The following is a 14,970-nucleotide window of genomic DNA, read 5'->3' on the forward strand; positions in this document are numbered from 1 at the left end:
ACTGCTTAAACTGAGGAAGGTATGGGATTATCCAGATGTGCCATGATGCACCTGCTGGGACAGGTAGATTCTCCTGAAGGTGCCCAGATACGGGATCTCTCTAGGACCGAGCCAATCAGAAGATACTGGCCACCAGTGGAGGACCTTGACCACTCGTGGCTTCTGCTCCTGGTGATTTGACATCCGACGGCCACTATATTCCACATCACTGATGGGTTTTGCGTGGGCCTTCCCACACGGATCCTTTCAGACCTCTTTATGTTCATCGTGAAGTTGAGTTCTGGATAGAAAGCCCCCATGCTCCAACTTACGACCATTCACTTAGTGACCAAACATTCAAAGCACCTGGGGCCAACGGACTCCTACTGTTGCAGTGTCCCCGTATGTGTGTGTGTGACACAATCCCCTTTTGCAACCTTCCGACTAGCAATGGGGGCCGGTGGGTAGCCAGATTCGCTTAACGACCGTTTTACTAACGTTTACACGGATGGACGCCACCATTCCCCACCGACCCACTAGCTTTTTCCTCCTCCCCCCCGCCCTTGGGTCTCTGAGCAGACCCTTCCCCTGGCCAGGACAAGGCTTCCCCACCCCCCTCTTGCAAGAGAGACCCCCCCAATGACACATAACCACAGCCAGGTTTTCATATTAAACTTGTTTTTATTGAGGTTGATTAACAAATGGGTTGGATTAACAGGGCGAGAGGGAGGGGCACGGGTGGGTGGGTGGGGGGCACAGCTTGACCTGTGAACAGCAGAGGAGAGTAAATATGAACCAAGGAGACAGTTTGGGGAGGGGGTGCTAGTTGGTTAAACTCCCCCCCCTTCTCCCCCAAAAGATTCCCTAACCTGAAAAGAGTTTCTTGGGGGGGGCGAGATACCCAGGACGAGGAGGAGGGGGTGGGGGGCGATGATAACTCCCAAGAACGAGGGAGGGGCTCGGAGGCAGCTACAAGCATGGGAGGGGGGAGGGGGGGCGAGGAAAGATAATCAAACATGATTGACAGGGACCAGAGTAACCCTGCCCCTATACTCCGCGCAGAGGGCAGGTCCCCGTCATTCCAGGCCCGGCAGGGGTCTTCCTGCCCCACGGTTGCAGACAAAAGGGGGCTCCAGCGAGGAGGAGGAGGAGGAGGAGGAGGAAGAGGGTTTAAGCCAAGCTCAGCAACCAGAGTGGAGACCCCACCCACCCACCAAAAATCCGTGGGTAACCTCCAAGCACGAAAGAAGTGACCGAAACCTCTGCAACCCACCCAAGCAGACAGGTATTGGGGAGGGGGACACAAAAATAAAAACTAAACAGCCCCCAAATACCAACCCTCAACAGAAACGCTCAGAAACGGGATGGGGAGGGGAGGGGCAAGCCCACGGGGCATCTTGCTTGGCTGGGAGGGGGGGAGGAAAAAGGGGACAGCTTCTCACACCCCCTCCCCAAATTCTTTGCCCTCTCCTCACGAGAGGAGGATGAAAATGGCAGGAAAAAAAAGACGACAACAGGGGGGGAAAAAAAGGGGGAGAACCGAAGAAGAAGAGTCTGTCGTGATGGTTTTCTTTCCACTCTCTCCCTCCTTTCCTTTCCTTCCTTCCTTCCTTCCTTCCAGCAGTTTTTAAATATTTCTCCTTTTTTTAATTCTTTTTAAGTGCAAATTTTCTCAACTTCTCTTTGCCAGGACAAAAAAAAAAAAAAAATAACGGTTGTAGTGTGACTAGCACCCGAGAGGAGGAGGAGGAGGAGGAAGGTGAGGGGGGGGGAGGAAGGAGGGCAGAGGGAGGGGTCAAAATAAAGAGGGGGGGAGAGAATAATAATGATGATTACATCAGCATCCAGCTCTTGGAGAGGGGAGAGGGGAGATTTTTTATTTTTTATTATTTTCTTGCCTCTTTTTTTTTTGTCTGTTTGCTCTTTTTTAAAAAGACCACAAAATAAAAAGCTTGGTTTTTCTTTCGTTTTAATTCAAAAGGGAAGGATTCGAAGAGGGGGGGTGGGTGGATGGGAAAAGGGAGGGGGGCGTTTGTTTTGTTTGAAAGGAAGGGAAAGAGAGAAGAAAGAAGAAGAAGAAAAGAAAAAGGGAAGGGGAGGGGGAAAAAAACCAAGATTTTGGGTGGGTTTGGAGCCCAATCTGACAGTCTGCGGGTTGCGATCCTCTCTGGTTCATTATAAGTTTGTTGCGGCTGCGGCTGTTGCCTGCGAGGGGGGGCGGAGGAGAGAAAGAGGGGAGTTAAAAAGAGGAAAAAGAAAGGACTCCAAAGCCCATCCATCCCTCTCCCCCACCTGCTTCCCCGTCCGTACCTGGACTCACCTGTGGTTCCTTTATTTAGCCATGGCTTTGATGGCGACAGCAGCTTCCTCCGTCATTGCAGACAGAACGGTGATCTGGGGGGAGGGAGGGGGGGGAAGGAAGAGAGGAGGTCAGAAGGAGGAAAAATGGGGGGGGTCTTTGCTGTGCTTCCCCGCCCCCCCAAATTGCTGCACCCCAAAAAAGTCAAGGACCTCCCTAAACCTCAGCACTGAGATCCTGCCAAGTGCTGGAATCTCTTCTGCTCCATTTCTCAATCCATGGCAGCTGGAAGGAGGTGGGGGGACTACAACTCCCAGAATCCACCTGCCGGCCGCCATCTTCCCTCCCCGTGGAGGCCGGCTAGGGAATTCTGGGAGTTGAAGTCCCCCCACCTTCACATTGCCAAGATTGGAAAAGGAAAAAAAAACAAACATCTTAAGTAGCTTACTGAATTGCCAAGAACCACGCCCCTTCGCACAGGTAATCCTCGACTTACAACCGCCACCGAGCACAAACTTTCCGTTGTTAAGCAAGTGAGTTTGGGCCCCACATTACGGCCTTTCTGGCCATAGTCGCTAAGGGAATCGTGGCAGTTCTTAAATGAGTCTCACGGTTAATTTATTAGTTCAATTAATATGCCGCCTTTCTCCGGAGACTCGGGGTGAAATTTTAAGTGTGAAATATGGTCATAACTCACATTTTTTCCAGTACGGCTGTAACTTCGGTCACTAAACGAACTGTTGTAAGTCGAGGATTTTGTATATATACACAAATGCACAGATACATCTGTACATATATTACATACAAATAACACAGACACATGCACAGAATTGCATGCCGATGCTTTCTTTAAACAACTCCGTCTATCGGTGATTTGCGTGAGCTGTGTGGACGCCATGCGCTAAATAAACGAAACAAGCCCCTCCCTCCCCCTCCAGGAAGGGCGCCCCCCCCCCCGCCCCTCACCAGTATTTCTTCTCCACTGTCGTATTTCTGTTCGATCTCCTTGCCCAGGTCTCCCTCAGGGAGACGCAGATCCTCCCGGACATCCCCGCTGTCCTGGAGCAGAGAAAGGTAGCCATCCTGGATCCCAATAAGCTGCAAGAGGAAGAGGAGGGTGAATACAGTGGCTGGCCGGCCGGCCGGGCTTCCCGGAAGGAGCTTTCAAAGGCCCCTCCTCTTGGGAAAAGCCCCCCCCCCCAACCCGGCCAGGATTCGAACCAGTCACACTTGTCAGCCAGGGGTGGGGAAAAAGATCCCATGGTTATTTAAAACACCCCTTTTCTCAATTTGAAGACGGGTGGACTTCAACTCCCAGAATTCCCCTCAGCCAGCGTTATCAATTTCCCATTTAATTGCCACGCCATCTAGCCCGTATTTAACCTATTTAATTTAACCTGTTTTATTTAACCTACTGAATGCATCATGGGTTATTTTTTATCTTTCATGTTGCTGAAGTCAAGATATATTACACTGACTGCATTCCCACCGTCTATTAAGAAAACAGGTGATAAAATGCGATATAGACGTATTTCTTGTCCCATCAGGCTGAATATTGGCCAACCTTTGCTGGCTGCGAGTTCAAGTCCTCCCATCTTGCCAAGGTGGAGGATTTAACAGGTAACCTGCGGCTTCTACCTGGCTCACATGATCACCTGATAGGGCTAGGAGTGGCCCCTCTCGGCTGTTAACACCTGGCCACTGCCCTGCGAGACCCAACTTGCCCCCCACCCCCCGGCACCCTGGCCAGGTTCAAAAACCGGGAGTCGTGCTTCGGGAAACGGGCGGCTTTGTAAATCTGATCGCCAGACCGTGTGTGCTGACCGCAAGGCCCGAGGGCCTACCTGGAAGTCATTTCTCTTGATGTTGGGCACGTCCATGTTGTGAGTGGAGGGGCAGATATCTTCATATTTTTTCCCAGTGAAGATGTCGATGCCGACGAGATGCACCTGGGAGGGCAGCAGAGGGAGAGAACGGCTTTAAGCACCATACGAGGGGGGGGGAGAGGGGGGAGGAAGAGGAAGAGGGGAGGGGGAGAAGGTGGTGGTGGTGCAGGACTGAGGGATCCTTGGTGCTCTATGAGCTGGGTGGTTTTCTTGCAGACGTTTCGTGACCCAACTAGGGAACAACATCAGTGCTAGGAGGAGGAGGAGGAAGAGGAGGACTGAGGGGGTCCTTGGTGCTCTCTGAACTTGGCGATTTTCTTGCATTTCACGTTTCATGACCCAACATTATCATCTGAGTACATATTTTGTGTCCTCTACTTCCTCCTCCCATCATTTTCTTACTATATTTCTATCATATATTTCTTATTATAGTTTCATTTATTACAACATTCTTTCCAAATTTCCTACATTTAATTCATTTTATGCCTTTCTCCCCATTTTTCTTACGTTTCTATCTGGCTTTTACATCTTCATTCAACTCATTACATTCTCCAACCATTGATAAAATTGCCCCGTATCTTTAAAATACTCCGATTCTTCTTTTTTCTTTCATTGCCAACGCTAATCTATTCATTTCTGCACATTCCAATGTTTTCTTAATTACTTCTCCCTCTGTAGGGACTTTCGCTGCTTTCCACTTTTGTGCAAATACAATCCCCGCTGCAGTTATGACATGTTTAATCAAGTATATATTTTCTTTACTATATTTCAAGGGAATATCATCCGTGCTAGAAGGGAGTGGGTTTTGCAGGGAGGAAGAGGAGGAGGAGGAAACAGCCGTGCCTGGCAAAAGAGTGTTTAAATTGCTTTAAGAAGCTTTCAGCATTTTCATTGTAACTTATTGGTTGAGTCACCCGGAGTCATTGAGCTGGGGCAGCTATAGAAATTGAATAAAATAAATAAATTTATGAATTAAAAACCCCAAAACCCAGATGAAGCCAGGCATCACCGGTGGAAAGAGTGAATCAGATGCTCAAATGATGTCCTTATATATTTAGTCCGTATGTCAGGCAGGATAAACCGGGAAGGACTTTTTGGCTCCTGACAAGCCACAGGGAGGAAGGAGAGGTTTCAAGAGGAAAGTTAATTTCCGCTGAAAATGTTTAAAGCAATTGATATGTTAATGACTGGATTCTAATGGAAGCTGAAACTCTTGAGGCTCCTGGCGTACGTTTAAAAAAAAGGGGATTTTAATCTTAAAAAATGTTTAATTTCATTTTATTTTTTTAACTTAATTTTTAAAATGCACGGGTTGGAATAAAAGCGATATTATGTATTGTTGTGATGGGTCCACCTGGAGCTGCTCTTAAAATAGCCTTAGAAATTCTGGCTTTGTTTTATATTCAGGTCGTCCTCGACTTACGACCCCAACTGAGCCCAGAATTTTATGCTGCTCGGTGAGAAATTTGTTCAGGGAGTTTTGCAGCTTTCCTGGCCCCGTTTGTTAAGCGAATCACTGCGATTGCTTAACTGCATGGTTCTTAAGTGAATCTGCCTTTCCCGGTTGACTTTCCTCGTCAGATGGATGCAAAAGGGGATCACATGATCCCAGGACACAGTGACCGTCGTAAATGTGAACCAGCGGTCAAGCATCTGAATGTAAATTTTATGTTCATGGGGATGCTGCAATGAATGGTCGTAAGGGTGAAAAACGGTCCTAAGTGACTTTTTTCAGTGCCGTCGTAACTTCGAACGGTCACTGAATGAACTTTTGTAAGTCAAGGACTACCTGGATATCTCTAGCATTGAAGGGGGCCGGACATGCTTGGATGCTATGGGGTAAGAAATTAAAATTTGACTTCTGGTCTCCAGGTAGTCCTTGTTTTACAACCATTTGTTCAGTGACTGTCTGACAAAAGTTACATTTTTCACACTTAACGACCGTTGTAGCACCCCTGTAGTCACAAGAACCCCCCCCCATTAGTTGTTAATTACAGGTATCCCTCAACCTACAACCACAATGCAGCCCAACCCTTCTGTTGCTCTGCAGGACAAGTTGAACTTGGCCGTGATTTGACGACCTTTCTTGCCACGGTTGTTAAGCGAGTCACTGCAGTTAAATGAGTCGCGTGGTTGTTAAGTGAATCCGGCTTCCCCTTTGCTTGTCAGAAGGTCGCAAGAGGGGATCACGTGGCACACCCCCCCGGACGCTGCGACCGTCATAACTACGAGCGTCCCAATTTTGCTCGCGTGACCGTGGAGATGCGGCCACGGTCGTTAAGTGTGAAAAACGGTCATTAAAGCCACTCTCTTCCCTGTCACTCGGAATGAATTGTCGTTAAGTCCAGGACTATCGCGGATCACCCAGGCCGGGAAGGTTCACGATGAATGCCACTTTGAATCGCTCCGTTCTGATCCATTCTGGGGTACCAAACTCCTGTACCCCAACGTCCGTGACATTCCTCCGTCAGAACTTGGCGGTTTTCTTGCGGACGTTTCATGACCCAACCAGGGAACATCATCAGCGTTCGTTGAGTTCCACCTCCCGTTCTAGCACTGATGGGGTTACCTAGTTGGGTGGTGAAAAAATGCGTAGAGAGCCCCACGGATCCCAAAATTAATCCTTCCTTCCTTCCTTCCTTCCTTCCTTCCTTCCTTCCTTCCTTCCTTCCTTCCTTCCTTCCCTTCCTTTCTTCCTTCCCTTCCTTTCTTCCTTCCCTTCCTTCCTTCCTTCCTTCTCCTCCTCTCTGCAAACTCCACTCTAGCCCTGATGATGATGACCACCTTCCTTCCAGCACTGATGGCGTTCCCTAGTAGGGCCATGAAACGTCTACAAGAAATGTACAGAGAGCCCCAAGGATGCCAAAAATCCTCCTCCTTTCTTCTCCACAAACTCCCTACTAGCACAGATGATGTTACCTTGCTGGGTCATGAAACGCCTGCAAGAAACCAACCCAGGTCAAAGAGCACCGAGGACCCCCCACAGTCCTTCCTCCTCTCCCCCTCTAGCACTGATGACGTTCCCTAGTAGGGCCATGAAATGTCTGGGAGGAAAAACGAAGGTCAGGGAAAGCAGACTTAAGTCCCAGGATTCTGGTCCTCCTCCTCCTCCTCCTCCTGGCCACCTGCACAATCACACACCCTCGCGCAAACACACACACACACAAAGCAGCAAGGGGAAGACGCCACTCGACGCCTGTCGGGCGCACGCAAACCCACGCGCCACTACTCCAGCCCGGCCACAGATCACACCCGCTCCTTACTTTGGCGTGGCCGTGCTTGCCCGTCTTCGAAGTGGACATCTCCACAATTTTGCAGGGACGCCCCTTGAGCACCACGAAGCCGTTCTTCCGGAGGGCGGAGCACTGCATGGGGAAAGTGGCGGAGGCGCCGGCATCGCCGGTCTCGAAGTCCAGGTCATCAGCCATGGTGGATCAGATGTTGTGGAAACCGCTGGGGAAGGAGGAGGAGGAGGAGGAGAGAGAGAGAGAGAGGAAGGTCAGGATAGAAGTGGGCAGGAGGTGTGCGAGCGTTTGCTGGACGGGGCCGAGCCTGGCAAGGTTGGGAGGAGGAAATCAACCCTGCCAGGTGGGAGAAGCAGCCGAAGCTCCCAAAGCTGGAAGGGGAGACACAGGATCATGCCTGGAGATGGATTCAAGTCTGGCCAGGCCCAGCTGTATCAGGAACGGTTGGGGGTTAGTCTAACTAAGGAGAGAAGGACCAGGGGGGATGGGGGGGACAGGAGAGCAGGGTTCAAGTATTTGAGGGGCTTCCACAAAGAGGAGGGGGGCGTCAACTGAACTCTCTCCAAAGAAGGAATAAGAGACGGAGAGAGAGAGAGAGAAGCAAGAAACGGATCAAGGAGAGAAGCAACCCGGATTGAAGGAGAAACGTCCCAAAAGTGAGGGACAATTAACCAGTGGGACTGCTTGCCACCAGAAATCGTGGGTGCTCGGCCATTGGAGGTTTTCCAGTGGTCTCTCTTGCTTGAGCAGGGGGCTGGATTAGAAGACCTCTAAAGGGCCCTCCCAGCTCCGCATCTATGATTCTATTACGATCAGTACAATGGCTTCTCTCCAGAAGTTGTGGGGGCTCCAATCAATGGAAGCTTACAGGGTTCTCCTGCCTTGGCCTGGGGTGGACTAGAGGACCTCCAAAGTTCCCTTCCAATCCTATTACTCTACATCCATGCAACGTCTTTTTAAAAATGCTTCATGCCAAGGGCCACCAAAAGATCTCCATGAATTCTCCAAATTTAGGCACTGCCCAAAAAAAAGAGACCATAATATACCAGCCAACCTACTTCCTAGTTCAAGCCATACATACGTTGGGTTTACAACCCTTTGAATCCAAAGCATACAAGGTCTTGTGAGACAAGGGGTCTCCAAACTTGGCCACTTTTAAGACCGGTGGGCTTCAACCCTCAGGATTACTGGCTGGGGAATTCTGGGAGTTGAAGTCCACAAGTCTTAAGAGTGGCCAAGTTGGACATCTCAGGGGTCTGCAACCTTAAACACTCAAAAGAGCCATTCCCACATAAGGAAAAACACCGGGAGCCACAAAACCCTTTGATGCCTGATTATTTCTTGAGTGGCCACAAAACTAGCCTATGTAGTTGAATTAAACGTTCTGTTTTCTTCTGAAACTTTTTTCTTCTTGGGTTTATCCACGGTTGGCCTACCGGGGGTTGAAAAGCTCAATAAATCGCGTGCCGGTGGGTGTCGCACATTGGTGTGCATATTTTGAGTGACAGGGAGCCGCAGCAGAGGGGTGAAAGAGCCACAGGGGGCTCCAGAGCTGCAGGTTGCTGACCCCTGGTCTCAAGGAGACCCTGCCCAACTCAGCTGAAGCTGAACCAGATGCTGGGCTATTTGGGGTAAGGGGCACGGAGGGTCCCTTGCCTTATTAAGCAGATGCCCCAGCATGGGAACTCTGGAGGCAGAGACCAAAGAGCGCCCAAATTCGAGCCTAGCTACATTTTAGCGCTGCCTGTCATTTTTAACCCATCGAAAGGACAAGCTGCCAAGACAACAGCTAAATTCATTTGACCTCTTCTAAGTTGAGCAGAACCAGCTCCCAAAAACGAATGTCTTCTCCTTAAACCATTTTTTTTCCCCAGCACTACTGATAATTTTCAGGATCTCCCAGTGGCTCCCCCTCCACGCCATCTCATTACTACCGCAAACTTTTAAAAAATCTACTAAAAGAACCATACAGGTAGTTCTCGAGTTATGACCACAATGGAACCCCAAATTTCTGTTGTTAAGCGAGACATTTAAGCTCTGTTTTACGACCTTCCTTCCACTTTTTTATACATACACATCCACATATGCAGGTAATCCTCGACTTACGAGCTCAACATTTCTGTTGAGTGAAACATTGTTAGGCTTTGCCCCATTTTACGACCTTTCTTGCCAGTTGTTAAACGAACCAGTTAAGCGAGCAACACATTTGTTAAGCGAATCTGGCTTCCGGTCTGGCAACGGTCATAAGTGTGAAAAGTGATTGCAAGTCATATTTTTTTTCGGTGCTGTTCTTCATTTTGAACAGTCACTAAATGAAATGTTGTAAGTCGAGGACTACCTGAAGTCCAGCTGCCTTTTGAAAAAGCTCCTCTGAGCCAACTACGACCTGGGTGAAACGAGAATCTCTCTCGACATTTATTCCGTCTAACTTACTAACTTTCTCTGGCCGACAAGCCTCTCCGTTCACTTAGCAAGAAGCCTGCAAGTTCGCTTTCCATGCCGACGCGAGCCCAAGATTTAGCCAAGATCAAGCCAGACTATTTCAACCGCACCTTCTGCTGCATGGAGCCCTCCCTGCTCTATTTTGGGATCTCTTGCTCCTCCACGGCCGAAGCGGTGAAGCTTTCAGGCACCGGGTTCTATCCCTCTCAAGGAGCGATTTCAGTCAAAATATTCTTCCAAAACGTGCAATTTTTAAAACTGCCCGATCGGTTCTGGGGAAAGGGAAGGGGGGGAATAAGCCAACAAGGATTTGGAGGGGGGGAAAAAAGTTCATTTTTGGTGTGTGTATTTTTTAACAAAAAGAAACTTCTAACTAAGGTTTAGCAAAGACGGAGACTTTGTGCCCCGAGGAGCCCGCTTGACTCGTTCACAAAAAAGAAAAGAAAAAAAATCCACCTGGCCAACATGCAAATCAGATAATAGCTTCGTGGAGCAAACAATCTTCCCTTAAGGCTTGAAAGGTCTAAGTATAGAAAATGCCCCCAAGCCCCCCAACCCACTCATCCCAGGTGTTTGGGGCGAATAAAAGCAGACCGGCCCTTCTGGAAAGGCATTTAACCCCAGGCATATCCCCCTGACCCCCTCTTCCCCCAAGGCAGAGCTCCGGAGGAGATCCCTCTGGGAGGGAGTGGGGGCTGCTGCTCTCCAGAGGGGCTGCCCTGGAGGACCGGACAAAAGAGGGGCAGCAGGAGGGCTCCAAGGGAAGCCCAGCCCATAGAGATCGGAGCTGGAAAAACCCGATTCCCTTCCCGGGAAGGCGCTTGGAGGCTCAGCCTAGCGTTAAGACAAAGCCCGAGACCGAGGCATGAGGTGGCTGCAGACACAGCTGCTGGCTCCTTCGTCTACGGCTCCCCTCCCCTCCACCTGCCACGCCAAGGAGCCCCCAAGAGCGATCACTAGCCCGCCCGCCCACCCACCCCTTGCCAGAGACCAACCGGAGTCTCCTTTCCCGCTGCAAACCTGTCGGGTAAATCGACTAGCTGTCGCGGGCTGACAGCGGCTCCTCGAAAGGCCGTCAGCGGTGGTGGCAGCCATCTCTCTCGCCAAGCTGGTGGCACCGGGGAGGCCCAGCTGCCACCACCGCTACCACGTGCTTCCGATTGTGTGTGCTGCAGCCGCGGAGCAAAAGGGGAAGGGGGGAGGAGGAGGAGGAGGGCGCTGGCGAAGGAGGCAGGAAGTTTGCACCCACTTTGCTAGAGAGAGACAGAGAGAGAGCAAGGCAGCCCCTCCGGTCGGTCCGCATGTAAGGAGGGAGCCTCCCCTCGGCTCTTGCCAACCCCAAGCATGATTCAGCTAAGCTGCCACTGCGGAGAGACAGGCTCCAGACCACGTGACCGGCTTGGGGGAGGAGGAGGAGGAGGAAGGGAGCAGCCACTTTTGATCTTGACCCCAGCTGTTACCTCCCCAATTCTTGAGGGTGACAAATGTCTCCCCAAGAGAAGCTTCTGCGCAGGAGGAGCTCCCCTCCCAAGAGTCCTGGCATCTGAACAGAGTCTCTCATGCCTCCAAGTCTGCTCCGAGTTTGAATCCAGCCTGAGGTCTCTGCTCTCCCCCACTCCTCCTCCTCCTCCAATGGCCCCAGGCCATCTATCTGGGCAGAAAGGAAAGCCATCAAAAGCCACTAACATGGCTGCCATAACCAATCACCCCCCCCCCCAAACTGGGCTACCATGCAAGCAAAAGCCAAGGCAAACCCACCTCCCCCCTTTCGGGCTTACTCAAAGCCCCCCCCCCACCTTATCTAGGTAGCAACCTAGGTAACTGGCATTAGGAAGGTGAACTTTGCCAAACCCCCCATCCAGGGAGAATCCCATGGGGGGGGGGGCAGACAAGCTGAGTTTCAAGATTTACTTTTAAGACCTGTGGGACTTCAACTCCCAGAATTCCCCCAGCCAGTCATGTTGGCTGGGGAATTCTGGGAGCTGAAGTCCACAAGCCTTAACAGTGGCCGAGGAAGGGCCTGGCTGGGGAATCCTGGGAATTAAAAGTCCACCAAAATCGCCAAGCTTGACTTAAAACCCTGCAAGGGTCGCTCTCCATCATCCAGGAAAGAAGTTCAAATCCAGCCGTCACCGTCCGGCAAAGCCATTACAAGTACTTTCCTTTCCATCCACCCTCTGCATTCCTCTCCCCCATGCCCCAAAATAAGAGCCACCCCACCCCAAGGGGCTCGACTCCCCCAAATTGCAAAAGAAAAAAAAGGGGGGGGGGAAGCCGCCTTCCCAAATATGCAAATCCCTCCCCCCAAAAAAACTTTGGGTCCGGCCGGGCTCCCCTCAGTCCCCCCCCTCAAATCAGGGGGAGGGGCTTGGCAAGCCTTCCCTTTAAAGGGCAACCACGTGCTTCGCCCTCCCCCAAAAAAGACTTGAGGTCACACAACCCGCTCGGAATGCGCCTATTTTGGGGTTTGCAAAAGCCACAACCAAACCACGAAGGGAGGGAGGGGGGGAAAAAAGAAGCTGGTTTAAAATGCCCGTGTATTCAGCCAATATTTGGGTCTGGGGAAAGGGAGGGGGGGGGGCTTAGCTCTGACTAAACCCCAGCTCCCTTCCTCGCCCCCCCCACAATGAAATCCGGAAATCTTGGGAGAGGAGGGGGCTCCTCCAATCAGGGCTCACCCCCCTCCCCATCAGGGACCCCCTCCCCAAATTCAAGCACCTCCTACAGGAGTTCAACCCAGGACAGGCTCCCTTTAGGTGACACCCCCCCATCCCAAGAAGACCAAAGCTCACCCCCCACCCTCCCTTCCCCCCTCTCCCAAAGACCCCCCCCTTTCAAGGACTCCCCCACACACAAATTTAGGGTTCAACCCAGGACAGGCTCCCTTTAGACGACCCCCCGTTTCCAGGAAGACCCCAAATCTCTCCCCTTCCCTCCTCTCCTCCCAAAGACCCCCCCCTGCGTCCAAGGATCCCCCCCACCAAATACAGGGACCCCCTAAAAGGGTTCAACCCAAGAGAGACTCCCTTTAGGCGACCCCCACCCCTCCCAGGAAGGTTAGGGCTCACCTCCCACCCTCAACCCCTCCCAAGGCCCCCCTCCCACAAATTTAGGGTTCAACCCAGGACAGGCTCCCTTTAGACGACCCCCTCCTCCCAATAAGACCAAAGGTACCCCCCCACCCTCCCCTCGCCCCCTCCCAACGACCCCCCCAAATTCAGGCAAGGGTTCAACCCAGGACAGGCTCCCTTTAGGCGAACCCCTCCTCACAGGAAGACCCCAAATCTCTCCCCCCTCCCTCCTCTCCTCCCAAAGACCCCTCCCCCGTCCAAGGATCCCCCCACCAAATACAGGCACCCCCTAAAAGGGTTCAACCCAGGAGAGGCTCCCTTTGGCGACCCCCCCCCTTCCAGGAAGACCCCAAATCTCTCCCCCTCCCAAAGACCCCTCCCCCTCCCGTCCAAGGATCCCCCCACCAAATACAGGGACCCCCCTAAAAGGGTTCAACCCAGGACAGGCTCCCTTTAGGCGACCCCTCCCCCCAGTCCTACCTCTCACCCCCTCCAAGACCCCACCAGGACAGCCCCCTCCCCTCTTTCCCCCCCCTCCCCTCACAAACCCTCCCTTTTGCACCTCCCCCCTGCACCCCCTCCCCCGGGGGTCCTGCGGGGCTGACTACACGGCCCATCAGGCGCGGCGAGGCCCCCACACGTGGAAGGAGGGACCCCTCCCCTCCAACTTTCCTGCGGGCCCCCTCCCCCTCCCCCTCCCTCCCTCAGGAGCGCCCCCGCCCCGTGACTCAGCCGAGGGGGCGGCCTGGCTCCGCACCAGGCGAGGCGGCGGCTGAGGCGGCGGGGCTTCCCTCCTCGTCCTCCTCCGCCGCCTGCCTGCTGGTCCGAGGCGGCCGCCACGCGGTGAGGCCTCGGGGACGCGCGTTGCCCGAGCTCGAGGCCGCCCCCTCCCCTCCCCCTCCCCCCCACACCGGCCTTTTCTTTCCCCTCCCCGCGACCCCCCTCCTCCTCCTCCTCCTCCCCCCCCTCAGCGACTCACCCGCCCGCGAGCTCAACCGCCGCCGCCGCGCCGCCGCCGCTGCCTGCTGCAACCCAGCCCGCAGTGCGCACGCGCACTTCTTCGCCTCTCCCGCTTCCCCCCTGCTTCCCCCCCTCCGCCCGCGAGCTCGCGACCCGTCGCCGCACGCGCACTGGAGACGACGCCCAGAAGGGGGAGGGGGAAAAGGAGGAGCCTCTTCTTTGCGCCTGCGCCGTTAGGGTTGTGAGCGTGCGCGGTGCGACGTCACCCTCCCCCGCGCGCATGCGGAGTGGCGGGGGGAGAAGGAAAAAACGCCGTGCGCATGTGTAGGGGGGAAAAATAAAAAAAAAAAAAAAAGGAGGCCCCCAACTAGGAAACGTCCTGCTTCACGAGTCGGGGGTTGGTGGTTGAGGCAGCGCGCAAGCGCGTGGAGCGGCCGTCTTCCTCCCTCCCTCCCTCCCTCCCTCCCCCCGCGGCCATTTGCTTGAGATCACGCATGCTCCTAGGCCGCGCACGCCTCGAGTTTGGCGGCCTCGGGGAACGCTCTCCAACCCAGCGTGCGGACGCCGAGAAGGGCGCATGCGTGCCTCGGCTGGCGATGCCGAACGACAACCCCCTACCCGTACCACCGAGTGTGCGTGGCGAGCGGCGCAGAGCGGCACGCCCAAAGTCTTTTCCCTACCACGCGGGCCTCGGCGGCCATCTTGGCCGGGCCGCGGCCGCCATGGTTGCCACGGCAACGGCAGCGGCCTCCATTCCACGCCGCTCCCGAAGCGAAAAAAAATGGGACTTTTGAGATGAAGAATAAGTTTTCCTCCTTACTCGGCTCTGTATCTGCCGGTGGCCTGGGACTCCAAGTCCCATGCTTCCCAGCAGAGGCCTATGACATGCCGAGGGGTCCTTTATTGAGCCCTGACAGGGATTTGACAGGCACTCTTGGAGCCGAACCCCCCCCCCCAAAGCCATAAATCTTTCTAAAATCAAAATAAAAAGATTTTAGGTTTATTTAGGCGAGAAAGTTGGTGCCAGGCCCATGAGGCAATGCCAACCTTCCAGGCCTAACTCTGCCTCTGAAAGGCGTTGGGACTAC

At 53.1% G+C, this 14,970-nt stretch overlaps 1 protein-coding gene across 4 annotated transcripts; it reads right to left on the minus strand.

Annotated features, from left to right (window-relative positions):
• Window positions 1–640: 640 nt before the first annotated feature.
• Window positions 641–14,085, minus strand: EIF5A (eukaryotic translation initiation factor 5A). 4 transcript variants are annotated; one of them, XM_060685243.2, is made up of 6 exons: window positions 13,902–14,085; window positions 7,428–7,617; window positions 4,123–4,227; window positions 3,245–3,376; window positions 2,300–2,373; window positions 641–2,184 (listed from the first exon to the last, which is right to left on the minus strand). In XM_060685243.2, exons 2-5 carry the CDS (start codon window positions 7,590–7,592, stop codon window positions 2,311–2,313), a joined length of 465 nt encoding a protein of 154 aa, XP_060541226.1. In that variant the 5' UTR covers window positions 7,593–7,617; window positions 13,902–14,085; the 3' UTR covers window positions 641–2,184; window positions 2,300–2,310. The 4 variants fall into 4 exon arrangements, with proteins under 4 accessions (XP_060541226.1, XP_060541227.1, XP_087747738.1 ...); XM_060685244.2 differs by having other exon boundaries at window positions 2,290–2,373; window positions 13,902–14,073; XM_087891612.1 differs by lacking the exon at window positions 13,902–14,085 and adding an exon at window positions 13,680–13,816.
• Window positions 14,086–14,970: the final 885 nt, after the last annotated feature.

The sequence above is a fragment of the Pantherophis guttatus genome, chromosome 4, assembly GCF_059756535.1.
Source record: "Pantherophis guttatus breed Tessera chromosome 4, ASM5975653v1, whole genome shotgun sequence".
In the NCBI taxonomy this organism is placed as follows: Eukaryota; Metazoa; Chordata; class Lepidosauria; order Squamata; family Colubridae; genus Pantherophis; species Pantherophis guttatus.

Bases quoted from the DNA above. Each gene is read 5' to 3' on its own strand.
- EIF5A (XM_060685243.2), bottom strand. From the start codon at position 7,592: ATGGCTGATGACCTGGACTTCGAGACCGGCGATGCCGGCGCCTCCGCC. The intron at 3,377-4,122 runs GTAGGCCCTCGG...TTCCTCTTGCAG, and splicing joins TCAAGAGAAATGACTTCCAG to CTTATTGGGATCCAGGATGG. The intron at 2,374-3,244 runs GTGAGGGGCGGG...CCCTCCCCCCAG, and splicing joins ACAGTGGAGAAGAAATACTG to ATCACCGTTCTGTCTGCAAT.